At 48.2% G+C, this 15597-nt stretch overlaps 1 protein-coding gene across 2 annotated transcripts; it reads left to right on the top strand.

Moving 5' to 3' along the window:
• Positions 1-626: 626 nt before the first annotated feature.
• LOC123405502 (UDP-glycosyltransferase 86A1) lies at positions 627-4714 on the top strand. Of its 2 annotated transcripts, none has more exons than XM_045099190.1 (2): positions 627-1287; positions 3622-4714. In XM_045099190.1, the coding sequence occupies exons 1-2, from the start codon at positions 729-731 to the stop codon at positions 4524-4526; spliced, it is 1464 nt and encodes a 487-aa protein (XP_044955125.1). In that variant the 5' UTR covers positions 627-728; the 3' UTR covers positions 4527-4714. The 2 variants fall into 2 exon arrangements, with proteins under 2 accessions (XP_044955125.1, XP_044955170.1); XM_045099235.1 differs by lacking the exon at positions 627-1287 and adding an exon at positions 2565-3459.
• The last annotated feature ends 10883 nt before the right edge of the window (positions 4715-15597 follow it).

A 15597-nucleotide genomic window follows, 5' to 3' on the forward strand; every position in this document is an offset into this window, starting at 1 on the left:
ATCTTACGGAACCCCCCACTAACCAATTTTTCCTCGCCTTGAATTCAACTGTGGGCCTTGCTTCTGATTTCCCATCCAAGCCAAAAACCACCACACAAGTCCATAACTTTAATTCTGTAGGATGTGGTCCGTAGGTGTAGCATTGTTCTTAGTATTCCTTTCTTTCAATCGTTCGGGCTGATTCGCTAATTGGTTGTCTCGATGATCAGGTGGAGATGGTTCGTATATTTTTTGATTGGTTCCCATGAACTCATCTTCTCTATAACTATTCCTCATGGAGCGGCATGTCGAACATGAGGAAACGCGTGGCGTGAAAACGTTTTAGCGGCTCAAATGAATTGTTCAAACGTCATATATCATGATAGGGAGGGAGTTGTTCCGAGTTTAGATGTGAAACAACAAATCCATTGCTTATTTGTTTGTTTTGTTTGCGAGTGATGACGGGTCCCTTTTTACTCTCGAATCAATTTTGAGGATCTTTTTTTGTTTCATCAGAATTGGAAGGACAGCATGACGTTCCTCATGGAGCCCCACCACTTTGTCCTACACCAAATGAATGGACCCACCTGCGTACGAGCCCACGTCCACCGCTCAATTCTCCCGCTCCGGTGTCCCTATACCATTCCTTCTTTCCTCCCTTCCTGTTGATCTCACTACGTGTGACCCCAAGTACGTAGCTACCTCCGTCTACGGCCCAGCTCACTCGCACTCACTACGTCCACGGCCACATGGCGGAAAACGGCACCGGCGGCCGGAAGAAGCCGCACGCCGTGGTGATCCCGTACCCGCTCCAGGGCCACGTGATCCCGGCGGCGCACCTGGCCCTGCGCCTGGCGGCGCGCGGGTTCGCCGTCACCTTCGTCAACACGGAGTCGGTGCACCAGCAGACCGCGCGTGCGCTCGGAGCCGACCGGCGGAGCTACGACATCTTCGCCGGCGCGCGAGCTCCGGGGAAGGAGGAGGAGGAGGAGGAGGAGCGGCTGGACGTGCGGTACGAGCTGGTGAGCGACGGCTTCCCACTGGGCTTCGACCGGTCGCTGAACCACGACCAGTTCATGGAGGGCGTGCTGCACGTGCTCCCGGCGCACGTCGAGGAGCTGCTCCGCCGCGTCGTCGTGGACCCGGCCTCCACCTGCCTCGTCGCCGACACCTTCTTCGTGTGGCCGGCCACGCTCGCCGGGAAGCTCGGCGTGCCGTACGTGTCCTTCTGGACCGAGCCGGCGCTCATCTTCAACCTCTACTACCACATGGACCTGCTCGCCATGCACGGCCACTTCAAATGCAAAGGTACCACTGCAAATTCATTGGTCACCTCCTTGTGCCATGTCCATGACGGCGTAGCACCAGCACATGTTTGAGTTTGGCCTCTTCCTTGCAGCCATCGTTGTATCTTAGCTACCTTGAACGTGCCCCCCAATCGCAATCGATAGGAGGAGGCAGAGCGATGGCGTTTCCTTTTCCTTCTTGTTGGCTTCTTGTGTGTGTGTGGAAAATACCAATTCCATTTCGCCTACGACTTGGTCCGGTCCAAGCAGGAAAAGTATTTGACTGTGAGACTCGAGAGTTTACTTTAAGGGGGTGTTTGTTTCCGCTGACATTTTAGTGTAGGGATTAAAAAAAATTCTTTTAGTCCCATGTGAAACAAACAGGAGGAACTTTTAGGAACTAAAAGTGGGTATTTGGGACTAGGAAGAAGTCCCTATGAGAGGGTCTTTTTGGAATTTTTTCCAACAATGCCCCTTCTTTTAGCATGCCATTTAATAACTTTTAGTTTATTAATAGGGGTAACATGGTCTTTTTGCATGTCATTTAATGACATCTAGTCTCTTTTTAGTCCCTAGAAACAAACGAGTAGGAACTAGAAACTTTTTAGTTAGGACTTCTAAAACAAACAGCTGACTGAGGCCTTGTTTCTTTAAAAAGTCCTAGGACTTTTTTTAGTCCCAACTAAAAAGTCTCTAGTCCCTACCCGTTTCTTTCCAGGGACTAAACAGGGACTAGGGTCATTAAATGACTTGCAAAAAGATCATATTACCCCTGACGGGAACTGCGACGGGAACTGGGAGATCCACTGCGCCTCGTCGTCTTCATCGGTGGCCATGGCGGCGGCGGCGGCGGCTGCTCAGGGCACTGGGGCGGCGGCTGCTCAGGGCACGGGCGGCGGCGGTTGCTCAGGGCACTGGCGGCGGCGGCTGCTCAGGGCACGGGCGGCGGCGGCTGCTCAGGGCACTGGCGGCGGCGGCTGCTCAGGGCACTGGCGGCTGGGAAGGGGAGAAGCGGCGGGGAAGAGAAGGGGAGGAGCGAGCGGATGGGAGGAAGCGCGTGGATAAGATGCGGCGCGGGGGTACGGTGGGAAAAAGTCCCTAAAAGTCCCTCCCGGAGGGACTTCTTCGACTAGTCCCAAATGACCATTTTTAGTCCCTAAAAGTCCCTTCTGTTTTTTTCCCATGAGACTTTTAGGGACTTTTTTTAGTCCCTACACCAAAAAGTCCGTGAAAAGAAACATCCCGTGAAAGAAGGACAATCGTTGCGCTAGGGGCAAAGCGTAAATTTTGATCATTATCAGTTCACATGCATCGCCAGATATCGTGGCAGCTGATAAGCCGCGCAGTCGTGTAATCAGACCAATCGTTGCGCGCTAGGGAGAAGGCGCAAATTTTGACTAAACGTTGGCAACAAACACCACTACTCCATTTCAAAATGCCAGTAATAAACTAATAATCAAATAACACCTGCCAAGTGATCGAACCGGATGCCGGCCGGCGGCTACAGAGATAGCGACGGATTTCATAAGCTAGTCTTGCGTTCTTGGCACCACGCACCAATAAGTGAAGTGCGACTGTGCGAGTGATAGTTCGCAGAAACCTCTGGGGAATTAGCTACCTAGCTATTGGTAGGCGATGATGGCGCAAAAAGAGATCGGCATAGCAGCGACGAGCGGCGGCAAGGCCAAGCCGCACGCGGTGGTGGTGGTGTACCCGCTGCAGGGCCACGTGATCCCCGTGACGCACCTCGCGTTGCGGCTGGCGGTGCGGGGCTTCGCCGTCACAGTCGTCAACACGGAGGCCGTGCACCACCAGACGGCGCGCGCGCTCGGCGTCGACCCAGCCGGACACGACTTCTTCGACGGCGCGCGCGCGTCGGTGCCGGAGATGGACGTGCGCTACGAGCTTGTCAGCGACGGCCTCCCCGTAGGGTTCGACCGGTCATTGCACCACGACGAGTTCATGGGCTCGTTGCTCCACGCGCTCTCCGGCCACGTCGAGGAGCTGCTTGGCCGCGTCGTCGTCGACCCGGCCGCCACCTGCCTCGTCGCCGACACCTTCTTCGTGTGGCCGGCGACGCTCGCCAGGAAGTTCGGCATCGCGTACGTGTCCTTCTGGACCGAGCCTGCGCTCATCTTCAACCTCTACTACCACGTTCACCTGCTCACCAACAACGGCCACTTCGGTTGCAACGGTTGAACAAATATCCCGTCTTTAATCTTGATCCACTCCTATATATATATATGATTGCTTATGTTTCAGTTCAACAGAGCGCCACTAATATCTGTACTAATTAAATTTGTTGCTGCAAAATGGTTTGCCATGCCATCGATTTTGAATATCCTTTTTTTTTCAGAGCCACGGAAGGACACGATCATGTACATCCCAGGCGTGCCGGCAATCGAGCCGCACGAGCTCATGTCCTACCTCCAGGAGACGGACACCACCAGCGTGGTGCACCGCATCATCTTCAAGGCCTTCGACGAGGCGCGGCGCGCCGACTACGTCCTCTGCAACACCGTGGAGGAGCTGGAGCCGTCCACCATCGCCGCCCTCCGCGCCGAGAAGCCCTTCTACGCCGTCGGCCCCATCTTCCCCGCCGGCTTCGCCCGCAGCGCCGTCGCCACCTCCATGTGGGCCGAGTCCGACTGCTCCCAGTGGCTGGACGCGCAGCCGCCGGGCTCCGTCCTCTACATCTCCTTCGGCAGCTACGCGCACGTCACCAGGCAGGAGCTGCACGAGATCGCCGGCGGGGTCCTTGCCAGCGGCGCAAGGTTCCTGTGGGTGATGCGGCCGGACATTGTCAGCTCCGACGACCCTGACCCGCTGCCCGAGGGGTTCGCCGAGGCGTCCGCCGGCCGCGGCCTCGTGGTGCCGTGGTGCTGCCAGGTAGAGGTGCTCTCCCACGCCGCGCTGGGTGGCTTCCTGACGCACTGCGGGTGGAACTCCGTGCTGGAGAGCGTGTGGTCGGGAGTGCCAATGCTCTGCTTCCCGCTGCTCACCGACCAGTTCACTAATCGCCGGCTCGTCGTGCGGGAGTGGCGCGTCGGCGTGCCCATCGGGGACCGTGGAGCGGTGTTCGCCGACGAGGTGAGGGCCAGGATCGAGGGCGTCATGTCCGGGAAAGAGGGGGAGGAGCTCCGGGAAGCGGTGGAGAAGGTGAGGACGACGCTCAAGGCGGCCGCGGCACAAGGTGGGTCGTCGCAGCGGAGCTTTGATGAGTTCGTCGACGAGCTAACACGCCGTTGCGGCGGATGTTAAGCTGAGCAGTCGACCGGCCGTGTTGGAGAAGTGGTCGCGAATGCAGTTTATATTCCGGTGTGTGTATAAGAGTCTTTATTCTCTGTTCCGTGTGTAATATGTGCACTACGTTGACTCAGTGTTCTGCGGTGGTGCGATCGATATACTCCATTCGTTCCTAAATAATTGTTGTTATATCCGTTCCTAAATAATTGTTGTTTTCTACGGATGGAGTAGATCATAAATGAACGTAGAATGTAATCCCATTTTCCATATTATGATATAAAACCCCTATCTCTGTGGATCTTCATGACATCTCCATGACATCAAAACAGTGGTAGATCTAGAATTACAAAGTGAAATGCATAAAATAACTGCACGCGTTATGCTGACGCAGGAAAGTTAGGTGCGTTGGAGAAAACCGCGTACCCGCGAAAAAGCAGTAACGGACGGAGCAACTTTGGTAAGCGGCGTCCGACGCTTTTTATAAAACCCGTGTGCGGGCGCCCGCAAGTCGTCTCCATTACCTTTCTCTTCGTCTCCGCTAGTGCCCCGCCGTCGCCGGGCCCTTCTTTCTCACCTCCATCGCCTCTCTATTCCCCTTCCCACTCCCTCCACCGCCGCCGCCATGCCACCGCGCACCCGGAGCAGCTCCGCCCATCGCGGCGTCCTCGCCCGCCCCTTTGGCATGTATTATGTGTTGAAATTTGGAGGTGGGCCTTAGGCCCACTAGAGAATTTCAGAAAATCTACAAGGGCCCATGTAGGTGGTGGCATGGCAAGGTGGTGGGAGTTTAGTCCCACCCCGCTAGTGGAGGAGAGTTTGGACCCCTTTATAAGGGTCTCTCTTCCACATGCTATTGGAGAGTGAGAAGAGAAGGTGCCCTCGCGCACTCCTCCTCCGCCGCCCGCCTCGCCACGCCTCGTCACGACGCGCCGCGGGAATGAGCCGAGCCGAGCTCATACCTACGCGCTTATTTTTGCCGGTCAGGAATGGAGAATACGTAACGGACAAGGCACGATCCGAGACGTCGGATCGTGATCGTTACCGACTCGGACGTGGGCTTGGCCCACGTCTCTCCACCCGAGCCGCCTTTATAAGCATGCGATCGCCTACCCTAGCCGTCACGAAATCAGATCACATCTGCCTCACGCGTAGCAGGCCTCCGAAACCTCGCCTCTCCGGTTCCTGTACGGGAGAGGGGCGATTAGGTTTTTGGGGAGCGATCGCGCGACTGCTCGCCTCCGTCCGTCTGCTTCGTCTACGTCCGCGTCGCCCTCGCCATCGCCATGTCTTCACCAAGCGAAGCTGATCGTCTCCGCGAGGAAGCCGAGAAGAAGACGGCAGAGGATACTGCCTCTGCCGCCGCTGCTGCTGCTACGGCCAACTGGCCGATTGGAGGGTATGACTCGTTTATCCTCTTCTTCGTATTTATTCTAGCAGTACTACTTGTTTGCATAGATGTATCCACTATATGCGTAGTATGTGCTAGGTTAGCTCAAGATCAGTATGTCATTAGTCTAGTCAATGCCATGCTAGTTATTATTTTGTGGATTAATCTACTCGGAAAATTGCCTATTTACTCAACAATCCAAAAACCTAATGTCTGTAGGAATTTTTCGAGTAATGGTTTTGCTGCTGCACTGAAACCGGATAAGTTTACCGGTACTTTTTTCAAGCGTTGGCAAACGAGAACCACCTTATGGCTCACGGCTATGAACGTGTTCTGGGTAGCCGGTGTCACTCCTACGGAAACTATCACTCCTGAACAGGAGAAGATGTTTAAGGAGGCCACCGTCCTATTCCTTGGAGCAGTCATTAGCGTGATCGGAGATAAGCTGGTTGATGCATATTTACATATGCATGTTGCCAAGGACTTGTGGGAGGCACTCGAATCTAAATTCGGGGCCACCGATGCTGGGAGTGAGATGTATGTTATGGAGCAGTTCCACGATTACAAGATGGTTGACAACCGTTCTGTATTGGAACAAGCTCATGAGATAATATGCATAGCTAAGGAACTTGAGGTTCTTAAGTGCAATTTGCCGGGCAAGTTTGTCGCGGGCTGTATAATTGCTAAGCTCCCTAATTCCTGGAGGAACTTTGCTACTACTCTGAAACATCAGAGGCGTGAGTTCTCAGTAGAGGACATCATCGGCCATCTGAGTGTTGAGCAGAACTTGAGAGCAAAGGACTCCAATGGAAAAGCGGTGGAAAGCTCTTCTGCTGCCAATATGGTACATCAGAGGAACTTCAATTCTCACAAGCCCAAGGGAAAGAACTCTGTCCAACAGAATACCGACTTCAAGAAGAAGGGGAAGAAGCCCTTCAAGAAGAACAAGAAGGGAGATGGCTGCTATACTTGTGGTTCAGAGGAACATTGGGCGAACAAATGCCCAAACAAGTACAAGAAGCCGACACAGGACTCCAAGTCTGCAAACATGATTGTGGGCAACAATGAAAGTGGTGCATCTGGGTACGGTAATTTACTTACTGTATTTACAGTTTGTCAGTCCACCGATTGGTGGGTGGACACGGGTGCAAATATTCATGTGTGTGCTGACTTGTCATTGTTCTCTTCTTATCAGGCCACCGGTCGCGGGTCCGTATTGATGGGGAATGGTGCGAGTGCTTCTGTTCTTGGTGTTGGCACGGTCGATCTGAAGTTTACTTCGGGAAGGATCGTGCAGCTGAAGAACGTGCAGCATGTCCCCGCCATCAAGAAGAATCTCGTTAGTGGCTCCCTTCTGTGTAGAGAAGGGTTTAAGTTGGTGTTCGAGTCTAATAAAGTAGTAGTTACGAAATATGGACTTTTCGTTGGAAAAGGTTATGAATGCGGAGGTCTGTTCCGCCTTTCTCTAGCAGATTTTTGTAATAAAGTCGTGAACAATATTCATTCGAGTGTTAATGAATCTGAAGTTTGGCATTCACGTCTTTGTCACATAAGTTTCGGTGTTATGTCGCGGCTAGCAAAACTGAATTTAATCCCAACTTTCACTTTAGCCAAAGGTTCTAAGTGCCACTCGTGTGTGCAAGCAAAGCAACCTCGCAAGCCTCACAAGGCTGCAGAGGAGAGACACTTGGCACCATTAGAACTCATACATTCTGATCTTTGTGAGATGAATGGTGTGTTGACTAAAGGTGGAAAGAAATACTTCATGACATTGATAGATGATTCCACTAGATTTTGCTATGTGTATCTGTTAAATACTAAAGATGAGGCTCTACACTACTTTAAAATCTATAAGGCAGAAGTTGAGAATCAACTTGAAAAGAAAATTAAACGAGTCCGGTCTGATCGTGGTGGAGAGTACTTCTCAAACGAATTTGATTCATTTTGTGCGGAACACGGCATTATTCATGAGAGGACGCCTCCCTATTCACCCCAGTCAAACGGGGTTGCCGAGCGGAAAAACCGTACTCTAACTGATTTGGTTAACGCCTCGGGTTTATCCAAGGCATGGTGGGGGGAGGCTATATTGACCGCGTGTCATGTCCTGAATAAAGTTCCTACAAAAGATAATGAGGTCACTCCCTACGAGGAGTGGTCAAGGAGAAGGACGACACTCTCGTACTTACGTACTTGGGGCTGCTTGGCGAAAGTCAATGTACCGATTCCCAAGAAGCGTAAGCTTGGACCAAAGACTGTGGATTGCGTTAATTTGGGATACGCTAAGAATAGCGTAGGCTATAGATTTCTAGTAGTGAAATCTGAGGTACCTGACGTGAAGGTCGGTACAATAATGGAGTCGAGGGATGCTACATTCTTTGAGGATATATTTCCCATGAGAGATATGCAAAGCACTTCTAGACAGGAATCTGAGATAACTCCTGAGCCTGCCATTCCTATGGAATATTATGAACAAACACATGATGAAAATCCTGAGGAGGATGACGAGGAAGCCCGTGGTAGGGGCAAGAGACAAAGGACTGCAAAGACCTTTGGTGATGATTTCTTCGTATACCTCGTGGATGATAATCCCACTTCTATTTCAGAAGCGTATGCTTCTCCAGATGCTGATTACTGGAAAGCTGCGGTCCGTAGCGAGATGGATTCCATCATGGCTAACGGGACATGGGAAATCACTGATCGTCCCTATGGTTGCAAACCATTGGGATGCAAGTGGGTGTTCAAAAAGAAGCTTAGGCCCGATGGTACGATTGAAAAGTACAAGGCTAGGCTTGTGGCCAAGGGCTATGCCCAGAAAGAAGAGGAAGATTTCTTTGATACTTATTCACCTGTGGCTAGACTGACCACCATTAGAGTACTACTCTCATTGGCGGCCTCTCATGGTCTTCTCGTTCATCAAATGGACGTTAAGACGGCTTTCCTGAATGGAGAGCTAAATGAGGAAATCTATATGCAACAGCCGGATGGCTTTGTGATAGAAGGTCAGGAAGGAAAGGTGTGTAAGTTGCTGAAATCTTTATATGGTCTGAGACAAGCACCTAAGCAATGGCATGAGAAGTTTAATACAACTCTGACATCTGTTGGCTTCGTTGTTAATGAAGCTGACAAATGTGTATACTATCGCCATGGTGGGGGCGAAGGAGTTATATTGTGCTTGTATGTTGATGATATACTGATATTTGGAACCAACCTCAAAGTAATTGAGGAGGTTAAGTCTTTTCTGTCTCAAAACTTTGAGATGAAGGACCTTGGGGTGGCTGATGTTATCTTGAACATCAAGCTGTTGAGAGATGATGAGGGTGGGATTACACTTCTGCAATCCCACTATGTTGACAAGATTTTGAGTCGCTTTGGATATTCAGACTGCAAAATTTGTCGAACACCATATGATCCTAGTGTGCTTATTCGAAAGTTTAAAGGCACAGCTATAGATCAATTGAGATTCTCTCAAATTATCGGTTCACTTATGTACCTAGCTAGCGCAACGAGGCCTGACATCGCGTTTGCTGTGAGAAAGCTTAGCCGGTTTGTTGCAAACCCGGGCGATGTTCATTGGCGTGCTGTTGAAAGAATTATGCGCTACTTGAAAGGTACTGTCAACCACGGGCTTCACTATACGGGATTCCCATCGGTACTTGAAGGGTATAGTGACGCGAATTGGATCTCTGATGCTGATGAGATGAAGGCCACTACTGGGTATATGTTTACTCTTGGGGGTGGTGCTGTTTCCTGGAAGTCTTGCAAGCAAACGATCTTAACAAGATCGACAATGGAAGCAGAATTAACAGCATTAGACACATCTGGTGTCGAAGCAGAATTTCTTCGAGATCTTTTGATGGACTTACCTGTGGTTGAGAAGCCGGTTCCGGCTATCCTTATGAACTGCGATAATCAGACGGTTATTGTTAAAGTGAAGAGTTCAAAGGACAATATGAAGTCCAACAAACATATAAGAATGAGATTGAAGGCTGTCAGACGTTTGAGAAACTCCGGAGTGATAGCGTTGGATTATATCCAAACGGCTAAGAATCTGGCAGATCCCTTTACTAAAGGGCTATCACGTGTTGTGATAGATAGTGCATCGAGGGAGATGGGTATGAGACCCACATGAGTTGCCATGGTAGTAACCCAACCTATATGATCGGAGATCCCGTGAAGTAGTACCTGGGAAAACAAGCCAGTGGTGAACTGAGGAGAGTAACTTTACTGACCCACTCCGTTGGAGATGCAATACTCTCGGATGCTGTATGGTAGGATGACTACTGTCTTAATGTGTTCTAAAGCTTATATGTAAGCAAGATGCTGTCCTACAGAGCGATCTTTGGAGGAACACACCTATATGATCTTGACTGCTGGTCACAGTCTATGAGGTTTGGGTGATCTCTAGTAAACTCATGAATAGGCCAGGAGTGTGACTAATATGCTCCACCCGAGGGGTCACCTTCGGCAGTCTAGTACTAGTAAGACTTGTGGTGAAGCTCTTTTACGCCAAGCTGACAATTCAAGGCGTAGTCCATTGTTCAGTTGTAAAGGAGTGTAGCTACTTGTTCTAGGTGAAGCTCAACCTTAATAGGTCTTCACTGAAATGCTGGTATATTAAAACAGTGATTGGAACGAGGGAACACGATGTGCCCTTGAGATCTGGTGGGGGATTGTTGAAATTTGGAGGTGGGCCTTAGGCCCACTAGAGAATTTCAGAAAATCTACAAGGGCCCATGTAGGTGGTGGCATGGCAAGGTGGTGGGAGTTTAGTCCCACCCCGCTAGTGGAGGAGAGTTTGGACCCCTTTATAAGGGTCTCTCTTCCACATGCTATTGGAGAGTGAGAAGAGAAGGTGCCCTCGCGCACTCCTCCTCCGCCGCCCGCCTCGCCACGCCACGCCACGCCTCGTCACGACGCGCCGCGGGAATGAGCCGAGCTCATACCTACGCACTTATTTTTGCCGGTCAGGAACGGAGAATACGTAACGGACAAGGCACGATCCGAGACGTCGGATCGTGATCGTTACCGACTCGGACGTGGGCTTGGCCCACGTCTCTCCACCCGAAACCCGCCTTTATAAGCATGCGATCGCCTACCCTAGCCGTCACGAAATCAGATCACATCTGCCTCACGCGTTCGTTCCTTGAACTGCTGCTGCCGCCGGCGACTCCGTCCCGTTTACCGCGTACACGGTCGACGGGAGAGCAGGCCTCCGAAACCTCGCCTCTCCGGTTCCTGTACGGGAGAGGGGCGATTAGGTTTTTGGGGAGCGATCACGCAACTGCTCGCCTCCGTCCGTCTGCTTCGTCTACGTCCGCGTCGCCCTCGCCATCGCCATGTCTTCACCAAGCGAAGCTGATCGTCTCCGCGAGGAAGCCGAGAAGAAGACGGCAGAGGATACTGCCTCTGCCGCCGCTGCTGCTGCTACGGCCAACTGGCCGATTGGAGGGTATGACTCGTTTATCCTCTTCTTCGTATTTATTCTAGCAGTACTACTTGTTTGCATAGATGTATCCACTATATGCGTAGTATGTGCTAGGTTAGCTCAAGATCAGTATGTCATTAGTCTAGTCAATGCCATGCTAGTTATTATTTTGTGGATTAATCTACTCGGAAAATTGCCTATTTACTCAACATTATGCGGAGATACGCTCAGGTGATACACCACCTTGGGCTCAGGGACGTTCAAGACCTCTCACGCGGCCGTCCACGCGTGGCGCCTTAGGAGGCCACGTTCGTAGATGATTTTCGCTTGCGTGGATGCGCGAGAAGGCACAGACCCGCACGCCTTCACCGCGGATGACCGCCGCATCCAGCAGAGGAGGGAGCACCGCCTCCTCATGGTCGACGCGGATGAGCAGGCCATGATGGCATGGCGCGAGCACTTCCCGCAGGATGTCACCGGTGTAAACGCGTTCTGGTCGCAGAAGAGGGCGGAGCAAGCCGTGGATTGGATGGACAGGCGTAAGCAGAAGACACTGACGGAAGCCCAATGCGATCTGGGGCACGCGTTGACCTCGGAAGAAAATGAACCTCGGTGGGATGACGCGTCTTTCTGGTCGGACTACACCATCAAAGAAATCAAAGAGTAGTTTTATCTAGTTTGTGTCAACGCGTTTTATCTACTATATTTGTATCGTACTACCGTTTTCATTTGTATCGTATGGACTATATGTGTTGTTGGGCTTGAACTATGTTATGAATTAAAATCTATGCATTATTCATATTTTTTGCATGTGGTGCTTTGTAGTACCGGCTGTCTTCTTCACTGGATTTTGGAGCGCCTGCTAGAACTACCGTGGCGCGTCATATTTTGCAGCGTCTGATAGAGCACACGCTCCACCCTTCCCCGCGCCTGCTAAAAAATGCTACTTTAACATAATTTGGTTTATCGTTGGATGAACTGCATTGCTGATATTGATCCCAAGAAAAAAAACAGTAGGTACAGCTACTCCGTCAATAGTCAGCCATCGCACTGTAAAAAAGGCTACTTTAACATTGTTTTTTTTTAACGTGTGTCCATTAGAGATGCTCTGAGTGTGGATCCTGAAATCTTGACCCAACAGAAACGTCGAGATGCGCGTGAACTGGTGTATATCAGTATGGACTTCATCAGCACAGTGAATTGATACACAGTCAGATGCATTTATGATTTATCACCATCGTCGCCGTTGGGAAAGGTGGACTCTAGCAGGATCAAGCCCGTACAGGTCAAATCTATATAAAACGAGGTGTTTATAGTTTTAGTCGAAAAACCGACGCTTAGTAAACTCCATAATATTCGTTCGGATCTTAAACATTTTAAGAGGCACGTTAAACCAATCTACGAAAAAATTATATGTATATTTTCGAAGGCAATATACAGTTCAACTCGTAAATGATCAAACCTCGTCGGAACACACACGTCACTGTGAAACCTACATGAATGTACGTAGAACTCACCGCAATCCATCGCCGCATGTTATAAGAAGCCGCTGCACGTCGGAATTTGCCGCAGCCGGTCCGAATTGCGGCCAGTTCGGCCTCCACTGCCGAGGTGAGGCCGTCTACGGGCAGGGCAGAACAGGCCACCGGCGGTCCGAATTAGGGCGGGACGGCATCGAAAAAGAACGAGGCAGGGGTGAGGGAGCTCGCGAGTCCACGTCGTGGAACGCGCGGGCGGTGGTGGCAGTGCTGGGCACAAATCGAGAACGGACAAACACGCCAGGGTGCGTGTGGTCGGGGCTGGCGGCGCAGGGCTCCTCCGCTGCATGCGTGGCCCGAAACGGACGGCACCGGGTCGTGAGGGCGAGGCACGCCGTGGCCGGAGACAGACTCGCCGGGATGCGACCAAAGTAAGGTATTCTTTGAATTCAATGAGTTATCCCATAATCGTTCTCATTGGTTCATTTTGTTATTCATCAGTTTTTTTCTTTGTCATAGCTTTTGTTTTCTTTATTTTTCTCAATTTTTACTATCTCTTCTTTGGTTTCCATTGTTTTTTTCTTCTGTTTTCTTTCATTATCTTTCATTTTTACTAGTTTCTCTGATGTTCTTTTGGATTTTCTATATTTCTTTTTATGTACTTTTATTTATGGATTTCATGAGTTTTTCTTTGATTTTATAACCCTTCTTAATTGACTTTTTATTTTATTTTCTATGTTATGTTTGTATCATTTTCCTCTGTTTTCTATGTATATTTTTCATGTACATGTGAACCATTATTTATGCATGTTAATTACTTTTTAAATACCCAATTAACATTATCTTAAGTAAATGTTTTTTATGTCTACACTTTTTGTATATATCAAGAGCCTTTTTTATACATCTATAACGTTTTTCATACATGACTAGCTATTTAGAATACAAGCAATAACATTTATGTTAAATACATGTTTGATGTCTACATTTTCATAAGCATTATAAATCTTAAGAAAAGATAACGCCCACACGTGTTGGTGTTTGCATCTTGCCTACACGCATGGATCGACATTCGTATGTGGTTGCACAAATTTTGACAAATTTTACTAATTTTTCTATGCCACGTAGGACTAGGCTGGTGTGTGGACATTTAACCACTTCATCCGCACGCCCGGTTCTCTGTGAGCGGTAATCTTTTTTGGTTTTTGGCTTCAAAATGTTTTTATCTCCTAATTAAAAAATACAATTAAAAATTCATTTTCATCATTAAATCCGTCTCGACGAGATCTTCAAAACTAGATCACATGTTGATATGTTTCGATGACATTTTGTTTTGGCAACAGTTGCCATGATGTTACACTGTAATTGCCATAGTGTTTACACTACAGTTGCCATGACATGTTCTATCTATTTTTTCTATATTTAAAGCTAGGGTTATATTTTCAACTATTTTTACGGCAGTTTTTATTAATTGACCATGGTAATTTTTAGTAATTAACCACGGTAAATTTAAAGCATGCATCATGGCAATTTTTAGTAATCGATCATGGCAAATTTAGTTTATAAATCATGGTAATTTTAGAATTTTTACCATGATCGATGAAAAGAAAACTGATCAAAAGTTGCCATGATGTTTACGATGTAGTTATCATAGTATTTACACTAAGGTTGTCATGACATGTTCTATCTATTTTTTCTTCTAGATTTAAAGCTACCGCTATATTTTCAACTACTTTTTACGACAATTTTTATTAATTGACTGTGGCAATTTTAGTTTATGGTTCATGGCAATTCTAGTTTCTTAATTCCCCATTTTATAATATGTTAAAATTTAGTTTTAAAAATACAAGAAAAAATAGTTGAAACATATCATGGCAACTTCAATGTAAACATCATGGCAATTCATGTCCAATAGACATGACAACTTTTAACCCAAAAAAAGTCATTGAAAGATATTGATGTGGGATCTACAGTTTCGAAGATCTCGTCGTGATGTATTTAATGGTAAAAATAGATATTCAACCGGATTTTTCATTTTAGAGATAAAATATTTTAAAAATTAGAAATTCAAAAAGATTCCCACATGCATGCGATAACATGAGGCAGGAGGCCCGGCGTGTGGGTTTTAACTATTTTGCCCACATGTAGGCGTGCGGGCTGTTTCTCTTCCACACCACACGAGACTGTGACAAGACCTCTTAACGCTCACACGTGTGGGCGTTATCGCGACGCTAAGTGTTTTATATAAATCTGAAACATTTGATAGATGTATGTTCAAAGTTTTTTGAATACATGACTAACATATTTATAATGTGCCATACATTTTTTATGCGTGTTTCATATACATTTGAAACATTTACTCTATGCATGTTTAAGTTCATACAAAATAGACAATTAATTATTTTAATAATGTCACACATATTTATTGAAACACATGACAATTTTCAAATGTCACAAACATTCGTTTTCATTATGCTATCAACATTTCCCTTGAAATAAGCTAAGAATTGTTTTAAATTGTGTTGACATTTTTAAAATTCAAGATTTTTAATTTTTGAATTAGGTGGTATAATAGGCCGACTATATCTCGCTTACAATAGTTGTTTCTTCGGTCCCGCTGAAGCGTTTTTCTCTATATCCAGAGCCGTGGCGATGTAAAAATCCATTGAAGTTGGGAATTGAACTAATTGCCTCTAGCTCCAGAGCCAATATCGCGCGCCACATGGGATGGCAAGTGCTACTGACAATTATTTAGTGCGAACACCTACAGAATGTAGAGGCGCAGTACCTATTTTTTTC

This window comes from Hordeum vulgare, chromosome 1H, assembly GCF_904849725.1.
Source record: "Hordeum vulgare subsp. vulgare chromosome 1H, MorexV3_pseudomolecules_assembly, whole genome shotgun sequence".
Lineage (NCBI taxonomy): Eukaryota > Viridiplantae > Streptophyta > Magnoliopsida > Poales > Poaceae > Hordeum > Hordeum vulgare.

What these genes read in the sequence shown, in the direction of transcription:
- LOC123405502 (XM_045099190.1), top strand. Translation starts at nt 729, where the DNA reads ATGGCGGAAAACGGCACCGGCGGCCGGAAGAAGCCGCACGCCGTGGTG. An exon ending in CGGCCACTTCAAATGCAAAG is followed by an intron (nt 1,288 to 3,621) that starts GTACCACTGCAA and finishes TTTTTTTTTCAG; the next exon opens with AGCCACGGAAGGACACGATC.